This window comes from Pungitius pungitius, chromosome 4 (assembly GCF_949316345.1).
Source record: "Pungitius pungitius chromosome 4, fPunPun2.1, whole genome shotgun sequence".
NCBI classification, from domain to species: domain Eukaryota; kingdom Metazoa; phylum Chordata; class Actinopteri; order Perciformes; family Gasterosteidae; genus Pungitius; species Pungitius pungitius.
The window spans coordinates 7662252-7682351 of record NC_084903.1 but is presented as its reverse complement, the minus strand read 5'-3'; the positions used below and the strand labels follow the sequence as shown (position 1 = coordinate 7682351).

Below are 20100 nucleotides of genomic sequence, written 5' to 3'. Positions count from 1 at the left end.
ATTACACCTTCCTAGCTGAAGCTCTAAAACCCTACATGGAGTGATTTGTTGAACATATATATTTAATTATGAGTAAAATGCCTGTAGATATTTAATATTGCTCAAACATGAACCACAAAGAGAGGGAAGCAGTGTTCGTATATTGATACATTTTTACCTTTTATAGTTGCTACTTTTTACCGCAAAGAATCCAGCCTGTTGGCTTCTTACAGTGGATTCAAGGACACAATAAGAGATGTAGTGTGTTTAGTTTTGTTGGAATGAAATCCGAATTGTGCAGCGTTTCCCTTCTTGTCTTCATCTACCTGTTCGTTCTCCATTATGTTAACTTTACCTCTACGTACGTTGTCACATGTATTTGAGTGCTTGCATTTCCTCTTTGAATTCACTACTTTGAAAGAAACAACCGGAAGCCGAATGTCTTCACCGCGCGCGCGTTGACTACATGCTCGTGACAAGCCACTCATAAGCAGCGCGCACGGGTTAAACGAGGCTCGCTCAGGAGCGTTTCTTCGTTCAGACGCGGACTCTCCTCCTCCTCCACCTCCTCTTCTTCTTCTCCGTCTTCCTACATATATATATATATATATATATATATATATATATATATATATATATCTCTCCCTCTCTCTCGCGTGCGCGCGGTCTACTCTCATCCTCTCTGTCTCTTCCCGCGCACCATCCATCCATATGCGTCTTTTGGCTACCTACGTCTCCTAGAGCGCATCGGCTCAGTGCGTCCTCCACATGCCATGTCCGCCGGGGTCCCGCTGGAAGAAGCCGGGTGCTGGGTGATGGCCGGCTAAGCGGCTCGCAGCAAGCGTTCATCCTCCAGCCGGACGAAGAGGAGCCCGGCGCCGCTTCACCTCCTTGGAGCGCGGCTCTCTGCGCAATGGATTTACGACTGTCTGAGAAAAGTTGGATTTCGTGAGGTGCCGAGTGGACCTTAAAATGGACAGAAAATGAAGGCGTTTTTAGTTTGAAACAAAAAAGAAGCAGTTGTTTGGTCGGAATCACATCCTGAGAGGAAATGCACAGAGGTGAGTTGGACACGAGTGGATCCGCGATGTGCGTCAGGGTCCGCTGAGCTGGGCAGAAAGAATCGGCAGCTTGGATTGAATATATCTTAATCTTTATCTTTTTTTGATATTATAAAAATGCTCCCTGTGGATCAGCTTCAAAATAGATTCAGATTTACGCATAATTTCTTATGCATTTCTTCGAAAAGGCTAATTAATAAACGGATAAATGCAAACAGACTATTCCTGCATGATTGACATCGCCACTAACCACCGAAAGAAAATTCTAGTTCCAGCTTCCTCTGGTCCGCTCCCAGTTTTCAGCACAAGCCCCATTACGGCTCGACCGCATGTATTCAGGTTTTGGTTGGTTTAATCAGTGCGGAAATAAACTTAAGTAAAGACCTGATGGCCCCTCAGGTTGCACGCTAGTTTGGAGCATGTAAGTTAGTCAAATGTAAAAAAAGAAAGTCTCCATCATTCCTGGTCCTGTACGTTGAGTCATTTGAGGGTGAATGTAAAAAGGGGACCGGGACAGTGGCCCCTGTGAGATGTGTCTGTGTCCCTCCCAGTGGGTGCCATCTGATTATTGGTGATTCCTGATATAAACGGACAAGCAAAGGTCAGGTATTATGTGGAGTCCGCTGGGCACCATTAAGTGTTTCCATTCACCTCACTGACAAACACATCGTGTCCCTGCTAGTAGCCGCAGCTTTTTGGTTGCAAACAGCTGTATATAAAATATCATTATTAATCAATGAACAGCAGCTTCACTTCCAACTACTCGCAGCTGCACGCTGCTCCCGCTCCTGCCAACACCTCTGGGTGCCCCGGTGAGGCGGCAGGGTGCCTGCTGCGGACAGTTTAATGCTGCAGCTAGAGCTGGGAACTTAAACCTGATGAGGTTATTTGCAAAGTGTGTGTTTGTGGGTCTTTGTGGGTCTAACTATGAATATATAGATATCTATATATATATATATATATAGATATCGATATAGATAGAGTTTGGCCTCTCCAGCCTAATTAGCTCTGAAGTGACCACATTTGTAGCCTTAAACCATATTTTTCGTTTTAGCTGTGACTCCCAAAGAAAATAAGAAAATAAAGTAATATTTCTATGGACTTAAAATACAGTTACAAAGTTTTATCAGTACCTGTACCATTGTAACATTGGACCTATTCTGTGATTGCCTCATTAAGTGGTTATTTTACGGTCCTGTAAATCTAGCCTTAACTTAGTCCTTGTAATTTAGCTTCCTATTTACTTCAAGCAGATAAGATAAAGCAAACCTCCACACTATCAGCTAACCTTTCCAACCCCTCTTTACAGAAGGCTGTGCTTCAAGGGAGGGAAAATATATTACGGCCTCAATTTGGCTCGTAAGAGGAAGTGAGAAGTGATGTAAAAATGAAACGACGTGACCTAGAATCGTGGGGTTGAACCCGGGGCAGTGTTTTCCCCTCCTTCTGTAAAACGAACACAGGTCAGATGAAGCTGCTTTCAGTAGGATGTGACAAAGCATTTAAATGTCGGGAGTATTTCTTTGAAGGAATCTAACATGCACATGAACGACCCCACAGTGCATGTAGAATGTTGAACCAGGGAGGGCCTCTCTCTCTCTTTATATATATATATTTATATTATTTTTATATATATATATATATAAAATCATCACCACTTTTTAAAATATCTACGAGCTGTTATCCTATTTATCTTGTGATTTATTTATATTACAAAAGATGATACAAATGCTTGCATAAATTATGCAACTTCTGCCTGATAAGTGGATAAAACATGAATATGCTTGGTACACATTTCTTCTACGGCAGCTCAAGGCAGCTCTTACTCGGTTTATAACTCTTCGAGGTAAAAGAAGCGTTGCTTGTTTCTCGTTTAAGACGAAATCCCAGGCCTCGCTTAATATGTAAAAACAAACATAAAAGCAAGAGAGCCTACAGCACCTACTTGGTGTTGGGTTAGTTTGGGCGTTCTGTTCTCTGAATATGCTTGTGGTAGTTCATCCTTCCCCCTCCACTTTATTGCGCGATAATGGAGAGAGGCAAGTGATGAGGAACCCGGAGCCTGGGGGGGTCGTGTGCATTCCAAAACGAGTCCTTTCGAAACATGTCTGTTCATTGGTGCGATTGTGCTCTATGCTTGTGTTAACCATGCATTCTTCTTCATTAGACCCCCCCACCCCCCCACCCTATCTCTCTCTCTCTCTCTCTCCTTCCTTCTACATCTCCTTCTTTCTCTCTCTCTCTCTCTCCATCTCTTCCTTTTTCATCCCTCCTTCCTGGGTGCCATTATGCAACGTGCCCGGCTCACGCTCGTTCTCTAATTCGATGTGAGCGGGCCAACCTATTATGAAGTCAGAGGGGATGGGGTCTACGGTGTCTTATCAGAGCGAGACAGTGTCAGGGAGCCGTACCGAGAGATACCATTGGAGTAAAACATATTTCACCTATTGTCTGTAGCCATGCATGCTCTGCCCAAATGACTCCTCGTCGCTGCTGTAAGCTTTGGAGCCTATAATCCTGTTTTTTCTGCTAATGCGTCCTGTTACTGGTGCCTGGAGACTGCAGATTAGCAGGTGGGGGTCTCGTGGTTTGGATGAGAGGTGACGGTCAGAATCAGAATTGGCTTTGCTGGCCACATATGCGTACGCACACATGGAATTTGACTCTGGTTTTCACTTTGTTCTCTGCACAAATAAACAAGAAACATAAAAAGTAGAATGAATTTATACAAACTTAACAACTATCCAATATAACTATATATATGTATACATATATATGAACGCATAACACAACAAAGTAGTTCATTAAAAACTACTACTATTTAATGAACTACTCTTTGCCACTCTGCTATACTGTTATTACGGAGAGCCAATTCCATCTGCACAGCTGCTGGTATATTACGTTCAGTGCTTAATCCTGCTATATCCACTAGAAGCAGTAGTACTATTTCTACATTTACTCACACTGAAAGCTGTTACTATTTCAAGTGCCCCTGTAGTTTCCCAGCAGCTACATGTTACAGAAAACATTATAAGACTTGTATGAATTATCGTCAATCCTATTTAACCTTTACCTCATCGTCTCTCTTCCTGAGAAATACATTTTCAAATGCACTAATTCAACCAAGGATTCACTAATATTAATACATACTATTATATTATATAGCTATATGTTACTTGCAGCCAATGGCACACATATCTTTTGGCTGTGTAATGGATTCCCATGCTTTTGATTTCTGAAAACACAAGGATAAAAATGCAGAATTGCGTCACGTGTGACTAATGTGTTGAATCTCTGTCTCGCAGCGTGGATATTCTTCTTTGTGATGGAAGAGGCTTTTGCTCTGGCGCAGAGAACTAAAGGTAAGCCACAGCTCAAATGCTCTTCCATTCCATTAGTGTTGTCCCACCCGCGGCATTATCTCTACTTGAATCATAGGACTTAATTCTCACTTTATTCCCTTTTTGTCTCTGGTGCCCGCCAACCCCCCCCCCTTCCCCGCCCCCACCCCCCTCCACTCTCCCTGCCTTCCATTCGTTCTCTCATTGATCCCCCGACTCAATAACCCATCTGTCCGTTTGTTCTCTGCCGCTTCGCTTCAAGACTCCCCGGGCGAACATGGCGGCCAGAGCCCCAGCCAGAACGACTGTGGCACGTGGGTCCGCAACATCAACGGCGGGGTGTTCACTTCGCCCAACTACCCCACCACCTACCCGCCCAACAAGGAGTGTGTTTATATCCTGGAAGGTAAAGCATTGCTCCTTTTTCATTTGGGAGGTAAAGCATTTCATTCAATTCATTTGGGCACTTCGTCTTCTGCTCGATAGCCGCTTTCCTCCGAACAAGCTGACACAGTTTCCCGCCTTTCTGCTTATTGCCTCCTTCAGTAAGTGTCATTAGCCTGAGTGACATTGTTTTAGATAACCTTGCCCCTCTCTGATTTTCTGTTCCTTCGCTGGCGGGCGATCAGCGTGACATTTTTTCGAATGAGACACGCTGTGTTTGTTTCCCCCTACAGATATAACCCTTTGAAAATGATGAAAAGTGGCGCATTGTTGGTAGGGCCTGACTTTTGACCTAATCACTGCAGTGCTGCGTTTATTTCTATTGGCAGGCTGTGCAAGCAGCCCCAGCTATTGAAAATGAATGAAACATGAAGCAGATGAACAGCTGCTGCAACGCAGTGGGCTTTGGCTGCGTGAAGCTGAATTGTCGGCGTCCTTGTCAGAAATATCACATCCATCAGTAATCTGGTGGCATGAGATGAGGTCGTGATGAACTGTCCATGAAGTTAAAGTACACCACCTTGATGAGATGTGTGCACTTCTGGCCTACTGGTGTTGATGAGAGATTTCACACATGGCTCAAGGGCTCCCCCTGTGGACAAATCCATCCCAGCCGGTTTGCTGATGGATAAGCTGGGACTCCATTCCATGTGGGTCTGCGAGGCGACAGATGGAACCTATCATTTGCCATTATCTGTTCTGAATGGTATATCCAAGCTCCAGTGTTCAGCCTTTTATATTTCATACACACAGAAAGATGCTCACGTTTTGGCACGAGCGCTAATCAAACAGCTTTTTAGTCATAATTAGTGGTTTAGTGAAACTCATTGGGCGTTTCACGTGCCCCTGCTCATCAGCTCAATAGATTTAGTGATTTCAAAGCTGTGTCTTGTGTGTGTGGGTGTGTGTGTGAGGGAGATAGAAAGTTATCTACAGAATGAGACTCAGTGCATCAGGGAATGAGTACACTGATAGCAGGAAGTGCAGACGTACGAGCTGCTCGCTCAAGCAGAAAGGTAAAACACTCTGGCTCAAATTCAAAGACAAGAACGGGGAAACAAAAATCCAGTGGCACGCTGGAGCCTACACATGTGCTGCTGTATGTTGAGCTTCTCCGTGCCAGAGATGATTCAGAGCCCCACCCCCTCAGCATCTTTACTAAGTAGCATTCATCCCCCAAGACAGGCATGAATTGCCCTGGTTAAATACCTCTTCTGTGCATGGGGCTGCTGGTATTAAAGAGCTCAATAGAACACAATAGATTTGAAAAACAGGTGAACTTGTGAACTGCTGCTCCTGCGGTGGTTGCAGGGTTCTGGATTCACTTACTCAGAGATAGTAGTGCTGACATGTCAGACTGTGTCTTGGCTTGTGTACATTTGGGTACTTATATATGCGTCTATGCATGTGGTGATATGCACCGTTGTGTCTTTAATACAGAAGAAGATGATAGTGTTTATCTTGTTCTGTTCTCCCGTGTGTCTTGCATGTAAAGTGAATAGATGCAGGGATGTGCTGATAATGCTGTCAAACACATTTGTAAATCCCAAAGAAATGTATAGACACATCTAATTAGGGCAAACATCTGCATCTACTGGGGGCCTCTTGCGAATCTTACCTGGAAGGTAACATGTGAAGTGGGTCATGTGTCCCCTGTGCTCTAATGTTCCTTAGTCCCTTCGATGGCAAGAAGCATTGATGCAGGACAAACTCCCTCCTTCCTTTGTGTTAATAATTATTAGCTCAGTATTGTTCTTCAGCTGTGCGTGCTTCCTCTTGAGCACCAGGGCACCAACATTTTCCATGATGAATGCGTTTCTCTTTCCAGCATAAGCCTGATTAACGCAGTAGGGAACTGTTAGCTGTAAGTCAGCCGTCTTAATGACAAAAAGACATCATTTGAACAGATAAGATCAGTGTTGTATTCCATGTTTGAAAAGGGGCTTCTGATTCTTCTAAAAAGTTTTCTTTCCACACTGAAAGCAGAAGGGTTAGAAGGTTACCAGCTGCTCAACTTCAAAATCCAGATTAACTCCTATTTGAATCTACTTTATGCATTAAAATACCATCCAGATTTTTCTTTGTCCCACAAAAGCTAGATTTAATTTTATTCCTGTTGTGGATTCATCCCTTTTGTTCCCTTTCTCTCCCCACTCTCTTGTCCTGCAAAGCTCTTCCTAGACAAAGGATTCAGCTAGCGTTTGATAAGAATTACAACATCGAGCCATCATTCGAGTGCCGCTTCGACCACATTGAAATCCGTGACGGGCCGTTTGGGTTCTCGCCCCTCATTGATCGCTTCTGCGGGGGAAAGAACCCGGGCCTGGTTACGTCGACGGGACGTTTCATGTGGATCAAGTTTACCAGCGACGAGGAGCTTGAAGGCCTTGGCTTCCGCATCAAGTACACCTTCATTGCAGGTAGGGACACCAAAATTGTTTAATGGCAGTTTCTATACTTCCACAGTGCAATCTTAAATTCTTTAATCTTATTTCAGAAAACATCAACGGTTTGGGGTTAAATACGTAAATAACGGAATCTGGTTCATTTCTTTTTAGAATATAGTGGAGAATCCGCCTACCTCCAGAAAGAGCATGGCCTTCTTTCCTGTCCTTGTCTTGCTCTGCGGCGGACATCAGAACCTCCTGAATCCCAACCCAATATGCCGAAAATAATCAGTGTCTGCCATCAGGCGACAGATATTAGCTTCAGAGAGACCCCTCTCTGCTTCATCTGGCCGAGCTTAATGGGATCTTATCTTGTGTTTCCTGCTTATCCATTTCTGCCGTGTGGATCAAGAGTAATGTGCCTTCCGAATCTTATCATTTCAGACCCTGATTTCCATCTGCACGTGGGCGGACTGCTCAATCCCATCCCAGGTAAGCTCTTCAGTATTTGGCCGATTTGTGTTCGATCCTGTGTGAAGAGCCCCTCTTGGCACAGAAGCTTACCGGAGGCGATCTCTGCCTCTGACATGAATGCTGAACCTGCAAATGTAGCTCGACAAGCACACAATGTACATGAAGTGAGAGGAGGCGCATACACACACACACACACACATGCAGAAACTGAAACACCTGAAGGAACACACACCCCTTTCATCCTGATCTTCCCTGCCGGTCGTTCTGTCTTTGTTCTTCTGTGCTCTTGTTGTCCTTTGTCCTAATCCGCTGTGCTCACTTCTATTCCACCTTAAATCTTTTACTCCTTTGAATAAAATCCTTTGACTATCTCCGTTGTCTCTCCTTTTCATTTTCCTCCTTGCTTTCTCCTATTTCTTCCGTTTCTTACTTCTCTCGTGTACTTCCTTGTGATACCTTTCCCTGTCCTCCACCTCTCTCTCTTTTTCTTTACCTCTTTTCTTCTCTCATCCACATTTCCTCCATCTCTGTACAGACTGTCAGTTTGAAATCGGGGGATCGGATGGGATTATTCGCTCCAGTCAGGTGGAGGAGGAGGAGAAAGTGAAGCCTGGTGATGCTCTGGACTGTATCTGGACCATCAGGGCTCCTCCTCATTCCAAGGTCAGTACAAAAGGACAATATTAGTCGTGTTGCTTCCGTCCCGTCATTCAATCCATGTTTGAAAGCGATCCCTTTTGAAATAGCTACGATCCACGGTCTGGTCTATGCCTCTGTTTGGAGGACTTCCATTCAAAGTAGTTGACAAATGCACGTCTTAATATACTTAAAGCAGTTATGATAGTACATATTTAAACAGTCACAATAAACTATACTCAAGGCCAATGTACTGCCACAAAACGTTTTACATCTGAATCATCAGCAACTTATTTTCTACCCTTATGCACACTGAAATGTGGTGTTGCACATCCCTGAGTGCATTCCAAAGCTGAATGTTTATTTTGGTCGAATTGCTGAGGTTTTCTAATTATTATAATCTATGATTACAATAATCATGGTGAAAAACTACATGGAGTGGCTTTTTGTTCAACTCTAAGCTGGGTCACATTACAAGTGATACAAAATATGTCATCTCGCTGGTGACACGCGCACTCTATCTCGGATATGAATATTCATCAAAAATAAGAAATCCGATGAGGAGTAATTATAACCATTGAGCCCTGCAGTGTGAATTGGGGAGATGCTCTAAAGAACAGCGAAGAATTGTCTGACTGGTGAAAATCCCCTAGAGTACTATCTGTATGTTACTCTGCAGCATTTCACCTTGACAGTGTTCTCCATCTTAACATTATCATTCCTTTTCATTTTGCAGCACGTGTTTCAACCGAGAATTTGCATTCTTACTAGAACATATTCTGTAAGAATGTATAGCGCATAAAGTTATGTTCTCTAGTCACAGAGAACAAAGCATCACAGTGGCCATGTCTGTATTGTAATTGTAATACATAATAGGAACGAACGGTGCAAATACACAGAGGCATCATGGGGAAAGAAGCAGGAAGATTGTATTGAGGAATCGTGGCCCTGGAGATCCATAAGCACATATTTAAGCCAAGAGTGAACGCCCAGATTTATGAGCTGTTTATTGAAATTACAACCATAACCTGCCTAGCTTTGATTCACTGCTGCTCTGCTTCCCCCTCATGACTAAATGAGTCATCAGCACGCTCCTATACTACTCCCTCGCCACAACAATATACCAACACACTTCCACATGCAAATTCATCCCCATCTAATGAGACCATCCACGCCTTCCACCCATATGTAATACAGAGATGCACATGTAAACGCTGAAGCATGAGTCACCCACACACGCGCTACCTGAAGCCCCCCTCACACACTCACGACTGGTCCCACCGCCGCTCCACTGGTGCTGCGTGTGCCGTGTGAGGCAGCAGTGAAGGGGATCCGAATTTAGCAGCAGTTGCCTATTCGGATGTTAGCTCAACGGAGCAGAAGGACCCGAGCAGCACACTCAGCAACAGTGTTAGAGCAGCTCCTTAACGGCTGCGTGGGTACAGGAGGCCGCGTGCTAAATGTGCTGAAGTTTCATTTGAGCCCCCCCCAGGGCCAAGATCTCATCATATAATTACTGCTGACTTATTCAGACAATTTAGAGACATTATTTTCTAATTACTTTGCAGGTTCAAGTGCAACACCGCAATGGGTTCAGGCTAACCAACAGCAGGCAGGTGTTTGGACAAGTGCGAACCACAGGCTCTGTAGATGGCCTTATTAAGCCTGTTAGACACGCCGCATCACATAGAGCACATTTGTAATACAGAATCAACAACACATTCCAGTCAGACGAGCCCGTCCCCTTTTGAACGTGCTATCCAGTCCTAATTTAGTAGAGTATCACATTAGAAAGTAGTTCTGACTTCATGAAGATGGTTTTACAGACTCTGTAATGGTTTGAGCAGCTGCAGGTTCGGCTCACTTGCCTCAGTCCCGGGGGGCATTCTATGAATTGAGACACATCTCAGAGAAGAAAGGAGGCTGAGCGCACAGCAGCACCGTCACAATGACCGTAATATAGAAGTTATTAGACCATGAATGGTGTGTGCTTCCATTACAGCTTGGATTAGATTGATTTGATTCTAATGTCCATAAATGCATCTTCTAAGATGTTCGTCCTGCTTTTATCTCAGCTTGTTTTGGTAAGAGGCTTCTGCTTTTATCTTTCATTCTCTCATCATCTGTGTCTGAATCTTTGCTTTATTGATTTACTGTAATGTCATATTTCCATTTGAGTCCAGCTGCTGGCCGTGGTCAGCATTTGCTGGCCACGTTGATTTGCATCTCCTGTCTCTCTGCAGATCTACCTGCGCTTCATGGAGTACCAGATGGAACACTCTAACGAGTGCCAGAAGAACTTTGTGGCCGTGTACGATGGCAGCAGCTCCATCGAGAACCTCAAGGCCAAGTTCTGTAGCACCGTGGCCAATGACGTGATGCTGAACAGCGGCGTGGGAGTCGTGCGAATGTGGGCCGATGAGAAGAGCCGCCTGGGCCGATTCCGCATGCTCTTCACCTCATTTGTTGACCGTGAGTACCTTCTCGACCACATAGCGGGACCCTGCTCGCCCATCTAGTGCCATGTTGAATTGTGTCATGCAGAGAGCTACATATCCTGGGTGGTTATTCGTTGCTAAACTGATTGATTTTAAACTCTTTGTTTATCTGTTTGGCCTGTATCTCATTTGAAATTTGACATAGAGGTGGACCTGATTATATGTCCGTGTTGCAGATTGGTCTGAGTTGTGCATAGAAGAATAGAAACAGCTCATCATCACACTCGTGTATTCACCCAGGCAGAAAACAGACCCAAGAACAGCTGATTTCAGAGGCCCTGCATTCCGTCCGCGTCAGTTGTCACTAACAGACACGGCGTGTCAGGTGTCGTTTCAGCACATAAAGCTAATTACAGTGGGCCAAGTTTAGAGCGCAGATATGAGAAAACCAATTATTTACTCCAGAATTTTTAAATTACTCAAAGCATTAAATCATTTTCAACATGCAGGTCGGAGCACGATACTGTACTTATTATCGCTACGTACGAGAGAAAAATGGGAATACATCTATTTGGGTGAAAGTAAAGAAGAAGGGTTAGTGGATCTACTGAAAGTAATTATACATTATGCTCCATGATTTTTGAAGGACAAGAAACTTTCTGGCAGATGCTGGTAAATGTTTCACATATAAAGTGGGAGGAATTGCTGTGCAGGAAACCGTTTTTCTGTTAGCACACCGTAATGTTTATTTAATTAAATGCCTGAATAGTCTGAGATATTAATTGTCACATTCTCCTGCACACTTGCCAAACCCTGGACGAATGCTAATGTTGTTTTCATCAGCCAAACCATAACCATCAAAGTCACAATTGAATAGCCTTCTATGTTCAGCACGGGTTGGGTCCTTAAGAGCATTTGGATCCCTTATTTAAGTAGAAAATGCATTTCCTGCTGAAAATGCGTTGGAATGCAGAAAGCTGAAATTACTGTGTTTTCGCGACTATAAGGCGTATAAGTGAAGAGTTTTCAGAACGCTTAATAAAGTTTGATTTAGCACAGCCCGATCTAGTGGATGCATAACGCAACCCCAGTCAAACGTTTTACTGCAGTATCTTCTATTCTATGCGCCTTATAATCCGGTGCGCCCTATATAGGAAAATAGGGGTGTACGGGGTGTGGGTCGTTCGGGCTCCGGACAAATGGACTTGATGCCAGGATCGTGTAACACAATGGGTTTTTGTTATTTTGATCTCAGAGAAACTGTGCCGGCGTCCGGCTCGCTCGTCGTTCCTCTCCCCTCGCTCGCCCCCGCCTTACTGCTTAAGTAGGGGAGAGCACACACACACACACAAACGCCGCCAGCTGGTTATTATTGTTTCCACCTGGCACTGTTCCCCGAGCCACTCCCCCTCTCTCCCCCCTCCAGCCGAGCCGAAACCACGCCCGCCACCACAAGGGGATTCATTGAAGGTGCGCCTTATAATCCAGTGCGCCTTATAGTCGCGAAAACACGGTAATTTCAAAAAGTTGCTTAAAGTACAGAAATGAAACAAGCTGAAATTATTCTAAACATTGCTGAAAGAATAGAAAAAGCTGAAATACATTTAAAAATTGCTGAAAATACAGAAATGAGAAAAGCTGAAATCAACTTGAAAGAATTGCAAAAAACAGAAATGGGAGAAGCTTCTATGAATTTGAAAACACAGAAATAATAAAAGCTGCCCATTTGCACAGAACAAACACGACAGGAGAAGATCCTGCCAACAGGTCAAGATAAAATATAAAAAACATTTTGCATGGTTGGTGAGTGCCTCAAAAGTTTGCAAATGGTGTAGAAATTTACTGAGAGCTTCGTGCTGAAAATAAGAATATAAACTCACGTGCCTGCAGCTTAATGACAACACAGAAGGAACAACATCACGCCCCCGGTTTAAGTCTCCAGCAGACGGGGAGTAGCCTCGTTAGCAATTTAGCTAGCTAGCACTTATCCCATGTCCCAAATATCTAACCGTCCTGCCTCCACATTACTTACGGTCTGCTCATCCCGGGTCTCCATCCCAACTCACAACACGCACGTCCATGTACCGTTAGCTAAACACGGTTAAACCTACACGTCCCTGCACAGTGGATGACTCCTGAGCTACAGTCTTTATGGCCATCGAACACTTAGCTAGCGCTCACAAACGAACCAGCTGGTCGTTTGAGCTCTCAGGGGCACAGACTGACAGAGGTGTGGACTCGAGTCATGTGACTTGGACTCGAGTCAGACTCGAGTCATGAATTTGATGACTTGAGACTCGACTCAACAAAACGTACAAAGACCTGCAACTCGACTTAGACTTTAACATCGATGACTCGTGACTTCACTTGGACTCGAGCCTTTTGACTCGAGAAGACTTGCTACTTCTCATGAAAACTGGGGGAAAACATTTTCACACGGCCGCGCCGCTCTGTTTATCTGCATCTGTCAAAAAAATGTGCGCCACCTGTATGCAGAGAGCGCTGCCTGCACAACATCAAATCACTGCAGTCCATTTTACCGTATCAACGAGACAGCTCGTTCATGGTTACAAAAATCGGGATTTTTGAACCCGGATTCATACTCCGATGAAAATCCTCGCCAACATTATGTCAACCTTCCGTTTTAAAGTCCTGTAATGAGCTGAGTTAATGTTATTAGTTAATCGGTTATGCAGATGTTGCATGTGTTCACGTTATGCACTGTTACCAGCTGTAGTTACGCGAGAGAACCCGAGTTTTGGGGGGCCGTGTATGCGGAAGTGTTCGTTCGGCGTGGTGACGGCCAACAGTGACCGAAGTTGAGTTGTTATATATAAATAAATGCACCGGAGTTGCAAGCCAGTCATCGCCTCCTTATTTACGCTGCAGCATTGGGGTGAGCGTTACAGTACTATAACACAGTCACAGTCGATCCACCATTACCCATCCCTACGTAGTCTAGGTCTGTGAGGCAGCGCACCATCACCCAGGGTTCCCCGTCCCCACTATAATAAGAGGACTTGAAATGACTCGAAATTTAAATGGTAAGACTTTGGACTCGACTTGAGACTTGTTGGCTTTGACTTTTGACTCGACTTGGGACTTGCCTCATCTTTGACTCGACTTGACTCGGGACTCGAGGGCAACAACTTGAGACTTACTTGTGACTTGCATAACAATGACTTTGTCCCACCTCTGCAGACTGACAGTGATTTACAAAGAATCCACACCTCAAACAAATGCTTTCTGGAGCAAAACCATTTGAGGTAGCCAAAAAATAATGAGATTTTGTGAGACTCTACCGAACGCATGAGTGTAGTTTTCATGTCTCTATGTGTTTTAAAACTGCTCAACTAGCAGTTTACAAAACATGTACCTTCTGTGTGTTTTTTTTAAAAATGTCGGCAGATTTGAATTGAAGCTTATGGGGCTCGGGACAGACTTTGTCTCACTATCGGGCTCCTCACATACTCCATACTCTATTAATCCGACCAGCACAAGCACGGCATTGTTTTTCTTTAGAAATTAAGCCTGAAAAGTTAATATATTGTGAAAGCAAAAGTTCCTTTTTTTTTACTGAATCCTGACACGTCTCCCACTCTGCCTCGCTCTAAGAAAACCCAATACACACTCATTTAAAACTCAGAAACGTAACCAAAAACTAATGAAACATAATTAGTGATTATGAAAAAAGTATAATAGATATCAAAAAAGCTATTTAATAAAATTGTTAAGATTTGTGTCAACATTTTAAAGTTTAAATGGTGTCTCTAGCTGAAAGATTGGAGAAGCTGAAAAAGTTGAAAGTTGAAGAAGTTTTGAGAGGATTTGAAAATTGAATCCTTTGGAAACCATGTTAAAAAGGTTGATTTTAATTTATATTAATTAACTTATAAGAGCTAGAAAGCTGAAAAGTCATATCACCCCTCTCCTGAATGAGCTGAACATTTTAATATTCGAACGGTTTAAATAGCTGAGTGTGAAGCAGTTGAAAGGGGGCGCGGAAGAAATATAATAAAAATAATAATAAGTTGAATAAAGATTCGAAGAACAATACTTGGAATGCATCAATGCATTCCAACAATTATAATCCTACGGTTCATCTCTGGGGAGCCTGAAGTCTCCTGAATAACTCACAAACTTTGTTTGGTCCTAGTCAGTGACCTGGAGGTCAGAGGGAACCATTAGTCTTTGTCGCTGAGAGAACGAGAGGAGTTTTTCCTCCTGCACTCCATCAACCTTAATGTGCTATAATCTCCAGACAGAGCCCCCTCTGACATGCAAAGCAGACATATTGAGACTTTATTGAATTCTTGCTCACACCCACTGTGTGCATATGTTCCGATGGGAGGTTTGTGTGTGTGTGGGTTGAGGGAGGGTAGGGGTGAGTGGGAGAAGTGTTGTTGACACCCTGTGAGATGCTACATTTTGAAGGCGGGACACGTATAATAGATTTGGAAGGGAGCCCAGTGTCAGGGGAGCGACCCAATCTACAGGCTCACTCTCAGATAGATGAGGTGGACTCTCCGTCACAACACCCACACACACTATATTATACACACCCTTGCACGCATACATACGTGTCCCCTTTGTCAAAATGATTTAACCCTGAGGCCGAGGAGCTATGGAGGGAAGTGGAGGCTCAGAGGCCTCCGAGCTGTGATCAGGACTAATATTTGAGTCAGAAGGAGCTTGTGGAGGACAGTTTGGAGGAGTAAACAAGCCATAAGAGACGGGTTGAATATGATGTACAGATGTTGTGCTTGTTTGACACTGATCACCACATCTCTGGTACCGTGGAGGTTGTGTGGCTCAGTTTCTGCCTGTTCTGGCACCATCTCCTAAAAGTGTGTTCTTCCTGTATGTTTACAATTTATCTATATATAATAATAATATACTGTACTTTAACGTGGTCATTCCTGAAAGACTGATCACTCTTCAGTCTTTTACTTTTGGGAGTGCTGTAAAAATACATGTACTCACATTTTTAATGTTGTTGATTATAGCAAAAGGATTTGATCATAATATACTGCTTAAGTCCCACATGGTGAAAGTATGATTCTACAGAGTACACCAAATACATCAGTCAGCAACCACAACTAGGAGATGGTTGCAATGGGCTTAAGAAAGACATCACACCAGTCTAGTGGCTGAACATTGTCTCCAGGACAAATATAGCTTTATATTCGTAGATGATACGTATATGAAAATCGTCTTCAGAACTAATGAACATTGCCGGCGGCATATTATCCCACAGCTTTCGCACCTTTCCAGCCCCACGTTGTCTTTACCGAAATCCAGACATCTGCATCTCCCCCTGTGCCCTGCAGCGCTTCCTTCTGACTGGCAGTGCATCGATCTCCGGAGCCCAGCAGCCAGCATCAATTACCAGTCATCTCTGTCTCTGCCATCGCAGCCTTCACACACCAACAGTCACTTTAATGTGGGATGTCTCACGGCACACAGCCGCTTATACCACATGCAGCCATTTCTACCACCAACCCGCCACCTGCCATTCTTTTCACCTTCTCCTCTCTGCCAACGCCCAGTTTTGCAGGCCCCTAATCTGCGATTTCTCAAACTCCTTGACGTGAAGGCTGCAGTGCAGTGAAGCTGCCATCTCCTCCCTTCATTGTCCCCACATATATAGACTCAACAGACTTCAACAGACTTCTACTTCAAATCTATCAATCTCCTATGGTTATTCTCTCTTTATTGGTACTATGGTCAGAAGGGCTTCACGTCCTTTATACTGTTGGACGGCTGCATTTCCCTTTTCTCTCATTCATTCGGAATAACATTATCTTTATGTTTTAATTTTTTCCGGCAGCCCCCTGTTCAGGAAATTCATTCTTCTGCCACAGCAACATGTGCATAAACAACTCCCTGGTGTGCAATGGAGTTCAGAACTGTGTCTACCCGTGGGATGAAAACAACTGCAAAGGTGATCACATTCTTTCTGTCAACTTTATGTAAATTATGATTTCGGGGTTGGTACTGTAGTTCTATTTACCTTTTTCTATTCTTTCCTCTACTTTTTTCACCCCGTCCGACTCCAGAGAAGCGATCCGCGGGGCTTTTTCATCAGATCACTAAAACCCACGGGACCGTTATTGGTGTCTCGTCAGGAATAGTTCTGATTCTTCTCATCCTCTCGATCCTGGTCCAGATGAAGCAGCCGAGGAAAAAGGTAGCTCATCCTTTGTGGTTGACCTTTTGTTAAGCAGGAGAAAAGAGACACATAATTGAAAGTAGGGGTGGGTTTCTAGACGAGGTGTGGGGATGGGGAGAAGGGAAAGAAATCACAACATATGAAAAATGAAACAGTATATCACAGGAGATGATGACTTTAAAATGGATTTTATGTTTTGGTTTAACCAAACAGAACCAAAGAACTTTCTTTTAACTCTCCTCGCTGATCTTTTGAGGCTTTTCTGGAATTAAATGAATGTTCCACTGTAATGGATTCCTCCATTTATGACTGCTGAATACTATGCAAAATTATGAATTGAAAAAGCACATCAGACTTTTGACACAAAGCTGCTGATGCTTTAGATGGGTGTAAATAATGTGCAGTTATGTGTTGTGTATTTCAAAAAAACAAAGGACTCGCAACGAGGAGAACGGTGTTCGCAAAGCATTATTTCTTACTTACTTTAGGGATGTTTCTGACATTTCTTATATCCTCTTGATTTGCAGAGGTATTTTAAGCCCCGCCTTAATATTTCCTCTTAACTAAGTGTTTTTTTGTCCATTCAAGGTTGTGGTTCGGCGGCCTGGTGGTTTCAACAAGGCAGGCTTCCAGGAGGTCTTCGATCCGCCCCACTACGAGCTCTTCTCCCTACGTGACAAGGAGATATCGTCAGATTTAGCTGACCTGTCCGAGGAGCTCGACAGCTTCCACAAGCTGCGGCGCTCCTCCACCATGTCCCGCTGCGTCCACGAGCACCACTGTGGCTCGCAGGCCTCCGTGGCCACAGGCAGCGGCAGCATGAAGCACAGCCGCACCACCCTGAGCTCCATGGAGCTGTCCTACCACAACGACTTCTCCAAGCCGCCGCCCATGAAGACTTTCAACTCCACCTCCAGCTACAAGAAGAGCTGCTACGGCTACAAGCAGCACTCACAGACTCACGACTGCGATCAGCAGGTCATCGAGGACCGCGTCACGGAGGAGATCCCGTGCGAAATCTACGGCCGCAGTGGAGGAGGGATGGGAGGAGGCGCCATGGGCGGAGCAATGGGAGGAGGAGGAGCATCAGGGATTGGAGGAGGAGGGATCGGCGGAGGGGTGGGGATAACGGCAGGAGTGGCCATGGCGGGTGGAATGGGTATGGTGGGAGGAGGGGGCATGGGAGGAGGGGGCATGTCGGGCGGAATGGGTATGCTGGGAGGAGGGGGCATGGCGGGGCCTAGTGGCATCACCGGAGGAATCGGCGGCGGGATGGCAGGAGCCTGCGGAACCCTTGGTGTCCGTGGCAACAGCGCGCGTAACAGCACCATCATAGTTGACCCACAGCAGCGCTCCATGTCCATGGACTTCTAGATGGTGAACAGAGAAGGGGAAAGAATAAGAGCTCATATTCCACTCATGGAAAGATAGGAGCGTCCCAGTCATGATCACTCCGCTTTTCCTTCTTCTGCCTTTGCTAAAAGTGTTGCACCCAAAGTCTGGTTGGATAGCTTGGAAAATTGGCTTATACGAATCAGGGATCACAAATGGGATGAAACAGGCCATAGGCTGCGCTGTTCTTCAGGACACTGAACGATGGAGGGCGAAGGGAGGAAGACAACATCTGGCACTCCTCCAGTCTTACAATCTTCTAATACCTTCTTTTCATAAGACACATACAAGAATAAAGTTCTCGCATGCTGACCCTGGCTTCTCTCTTTTTGAAAGGCTAAGAAGGTCGGGTAACCACTCAGAAACAAGCAGAAGAAAAGATGAAGAGACGCCCATGACTGACTTTCTACATTTATTCACTGGACATGCACAGATATATGATACAAAGTGCGTCTTCTAATAATTTGAGTCTTTATTTTTGTCGGTGTACTGTACTATTAAAACCAGTATATATCCTCATGATGATGCTGGGCTTTTAACTCTTATCTTTTTGCTCAGACGATTTTATGAAGATGACATATGGTGATGGTCTCGAGGTTGCTGTTGTTGATGATGATCAGATATATGATGACAATGTTAAAGATGTGATGTTACTATAATAATTCTGTAATTTTTATGGTTACCTCCCACGTACACAGAGGGTACCCTTGAGTATCTCCTCAGGAAGAGCACATGAAGAGACCTAGAGTCTTATTTTGGTAAGAAGTTGAAGAAAAAAAAGTTCCTGCTCTTTGAGCTTTAAAGCATGTAGACATTCAGGCTATGAGTGATTGTTTGGCACAGGAAATGTTTGCTTCTGAAACCTTGACCGAAACAAAATAGAAACAATCCCACTCCCAAACCCCACCCTTACCAGGAGAACATGTATCCCCTTCATTTCCCCATGAACTCAGTGTGTAAAGACAAGCACAACATGTTACCCTGAAGAGCCTAAAGGGGACTCATTTATGGTTTTAACCCACTGGTTGTATGTTTTCATTCTGTTGAATTAAATGAGAGTTTACTCACCTCCCTGTTTGAGCTTATTTGTTGTGAAAATATGAAAATGGCCCCACCCGTAGGCTGGAGATGTGGCAGCATGGTAAGACTCACTGACACACAGATACTTAACAAGTAGCCTATTTACATGCTTCAAGTATGATTTATGTGGTGAATCGTGTAAACCTTGATTGTACTTTAAGGTGGGATTTTGACAATGTAAGGAAGATCCATTCCAGCTGTTGCAATATGAACCGTTCTTCTTCAAGGATATTGAACCAAATACCTAAACATTATGCAGATCCTCTTGACTGCCCACCAGTCACGGTTTATAGTATTATTCTATGCATTTTTTCCGAGGTTCTAGAGATCAATATATGTGACCTTCAGAAGCTACACCCGTATGGAAGTAAATCTGTGTCATTAGGGGTTGAAATAAAAAGGTGATTGAATTTCTAGCACTGAATATTTATGCATTGAAATTATGTATCTGAATGTTTTTCAACATTAAAATACTGCAAAAAATTCAACCTAACAAAAATCACTGTTAAAATATTCAGCCGCAAAAAGAATCATGGTTACGATATTCAGCCCAAAAAATTCAGCCGTGAGACACCAATATCCGGGACATTAAGGTAGAGCAATCGATTCTAGATTCAAGATCAGGAGCGTGCGTCAAGCAAAAGGAGCGAGCACCCAATACACATTCGGCTTCGGTTTGTAGCCATGTCCAATAAT

At 44.1% G+C, this 20100-nt stretch overlaps 1 protein-coding gene across 1 annotated transcript; it reads left to right on the top strand.

Moving 5' to 3' along the window:
* The first annotated feature begins 456 nt into the window (after positions 1–456).
* Positions 457–19392, top strand: LOC119225690 (neuropilin and tolloid-like protein 2). The gene is made up of 10 exons (XM_037483737.2): positions 457–1040; positions 4346–4402; positions 4644–4787; positions 6997–7245; positions 7657–7704; positions 8222–8349; positions 10566–10794; positions 16591–16704; positions 16820–16950; positions 17521–19392. The coding sequence occupies exons 1-10, from the start codon at positions 1031–1033 to the stop codon at positions 18304–18306; spliced, it is 1896 nt and encodes a 631-aa protein (XP_037339634.2). The 5' UTR covers positions 457–1030; the 3' UTR covers positions 18307–19392.
* Positions 19393–20100: the final 708 nt, after the last annotated feature.